The sequence below is a fragment of the Chlorocebus sabaeus genome, chromosome 14 (assembly GCF_047675955.1).
Source record: "Chlorocebus sabaeus isolate Y175 chromosome 14, mChlSab1.0.hap1, whole genome shotgun sequence".
NCBI lineage: Eukaryota > Metazoa > Chordata > Mammalia > Primates > Cercopithecidae > Chlorocebus > Chlorocebus sabaeus.
In genome coordinates this window covers 91,180,290-91,182,426 of record NC_132917.1, presented here as the reverse complement: position 1 = coordinate 91,182,426, position 2,137 = coordinate 91,180,290, and the positions used below count along the sequence as shown (strand labels likewise).

The following is a 2,137-nucleotide window of genomic DNA, read 5'->3' as shown; positions in this document are numbered from 1 at the left end:
GCATACAGTAACTTGAATCCATAGGGAGGAAGGAAGGTCTCAAAAGTACTAAGGGAACAACAACAACAAAAGAGCTAGACCAAACAAACATGTTTACTTCCATTCATATGAGGTTTCATGTAGAGAAATCCAATCTATCTGGACAGACTTCAGAATGCCCGTTTTCTTCATTGGAATCGGGGAACGGCTGTTTCCTGAAAGGTAGGTACATGAGGGAAGAATCTGGAGATTCTGAAGTATTCTACAGTTTAATCTGGGTGGAAAATATATGTACAACTTTATTCAGTTGCATTATTTAACATTTCTGTCCTTTACTTGGTGTGTATTTTATTTCAATTTTTAGAAAATTGAAAGGGCCAAATCTGAACTCTTTTAAACACAAGTGAACAAAAAAATAAGAACTAGTAAATATTTGTGAAAACTCGGCCTTATTAACATGAAGTATAAAATGTGTCTGAGAAAGTGCTATGAAACATGAAATCTGTTAGAGAAGACAGAAGGAAATACTTCAATTTCTCCCACATGGGCAGCATAGATTTTACGCCTATTAGTTTCCCTCTGAACAGAAAAGATATTTTGAACAGAGAAGTCATTTTGCTCACAAGAGAGGCTCCCACCCTCCCCTTGGCTCTTTCCACCCCACTGCACCCACCAGGTGATTTGAATGTTATGCCCTAGGGAGGACTTTCCCTTGGGAGTCTGAGATAAAAGCTCAGCTCTAAGCTTGTCTTGACTGATCAGGACTCCTCAGTTCACCATGAGGCTCCCTGCTCAGCTCCTGGGGCTGCTAATGCTCTGCGTCCCCGGTAAGGGCAGAAGGCAGATGGGGGAGGAGAATGGGGTGCAATGGTGAGCTCTGGGGGTCCCACTGCCTCCTATGAGTAGTGAGCTGTGGGGACCTCACTACACTCCTATGTGTGTTCCTTTCATGTACTGCACGTGCACATCTTGTCCTCCAGGATGGGGCTTGTGATGGTCACATCTGTGAGAGTGAGGAAGATTCAAGAAGAAACAAGGATCTGTGCACTGGGGGGAAGACTGACACAGAAAGAGGGGATGGTGTGGGGTCTTCTGGAGACCACTTTGAGCCATGGATTCCTAGACTTTCATTTGGAAATTTTATATTCTTGAAATATGAACAAAAAAATATATAGCCTGAAACAAACAACAAATCAAAATTTATGAAAATGATGCATAAAGTATCTACATAACCTTGCTCTTCTTTGTATTTATTTCAGGATCCAGTGGGGATGTTGTGATGACTCAGTCTCCACTCTCCCTGCCCGTCACCCCTGGACAGCCGGCCTCCATCTCCTGCAGGTCTAGTCAAAGCCTTGTACACAGTAATGGAAACACCTACTTGAATTGGTTACAGCAGAAGCCAGGCCAACCTCCAAGGCTCCTGATTTATCAGGTTTCTAACCGGTACTCTGGGGTCCCAGACAGATTCAGCGGCAGTGGGGCAGGGACAGATTTCACACTGAAAATCAGCAGAGTGGAGGCTGAGGATGTCGGGGTTTATTACTGCGTGCAAGTTACACACTCTCCTCCCACAGTGGTACAGCCCTGAAAAAAAACCTCCCTATGGGGTGGCCCAGCTGCCCACATGTGGTGCTTGACTGGAGAGCAGCTCAACAGGGTCTCAGAATCTGTGTAAGAGGAAGATGCTGGAGAAGCAGGGGACAATTCACAGCTGAGGACTCTGGACTTTGAGAGCCCAGCCACAACGCAGGCACCACTCCTTTATGCCCTGGCAGTTGCCACAACCTTGACTGTCATAAGCAGCAGGAGAATGAGGGGTCCAGGTGCCCTGGGAGTATATAAGCAAGATAGAAGGGAAAGGAGAATGAAAGCTCACCCTAATGCTCCCTGCCTTGTGTACATGTGCCAATTAAATGTAATCAGCAGAGCAGACAGACCATTGACACAGATTGTGACATGGATATGTTGGATACATCTTTGGGTTTAGCAGTTGAGGACATTTGATAATATTTAATATTGGCATTTTGCCAGTTTTCTAACTTTCTGCTTCCCCTATTCTCCCGCTCCCAAAAGAGAGTAGAGACAACAATCTACACTAGTTACCCTAAGGGGAACCTGGCTGAGGACAGTCAGTAAAAACCTTGATTTTGGAGTA

General features: G+C 45.0%; 1 gene segment (V, D, J or C); it reads left to right on the top strand.

Annotated features, from left to right (window-relative positions):
- Window positions 1–739: 739 nt before the first annotated feature.
- Window positions 740–1,892, top strand: LOC140713360 (immunoglobulin kappa variable 2-24-like). The segment is given in 2 exon segments: window positions 740–806; window positions 1,239–1,892. Coding segments are annotated over 2 exon segments (381 nt in total).
- The last annotated feature ends 245 nt before the right edge of the window (window positions 1,893–2,137 follow it).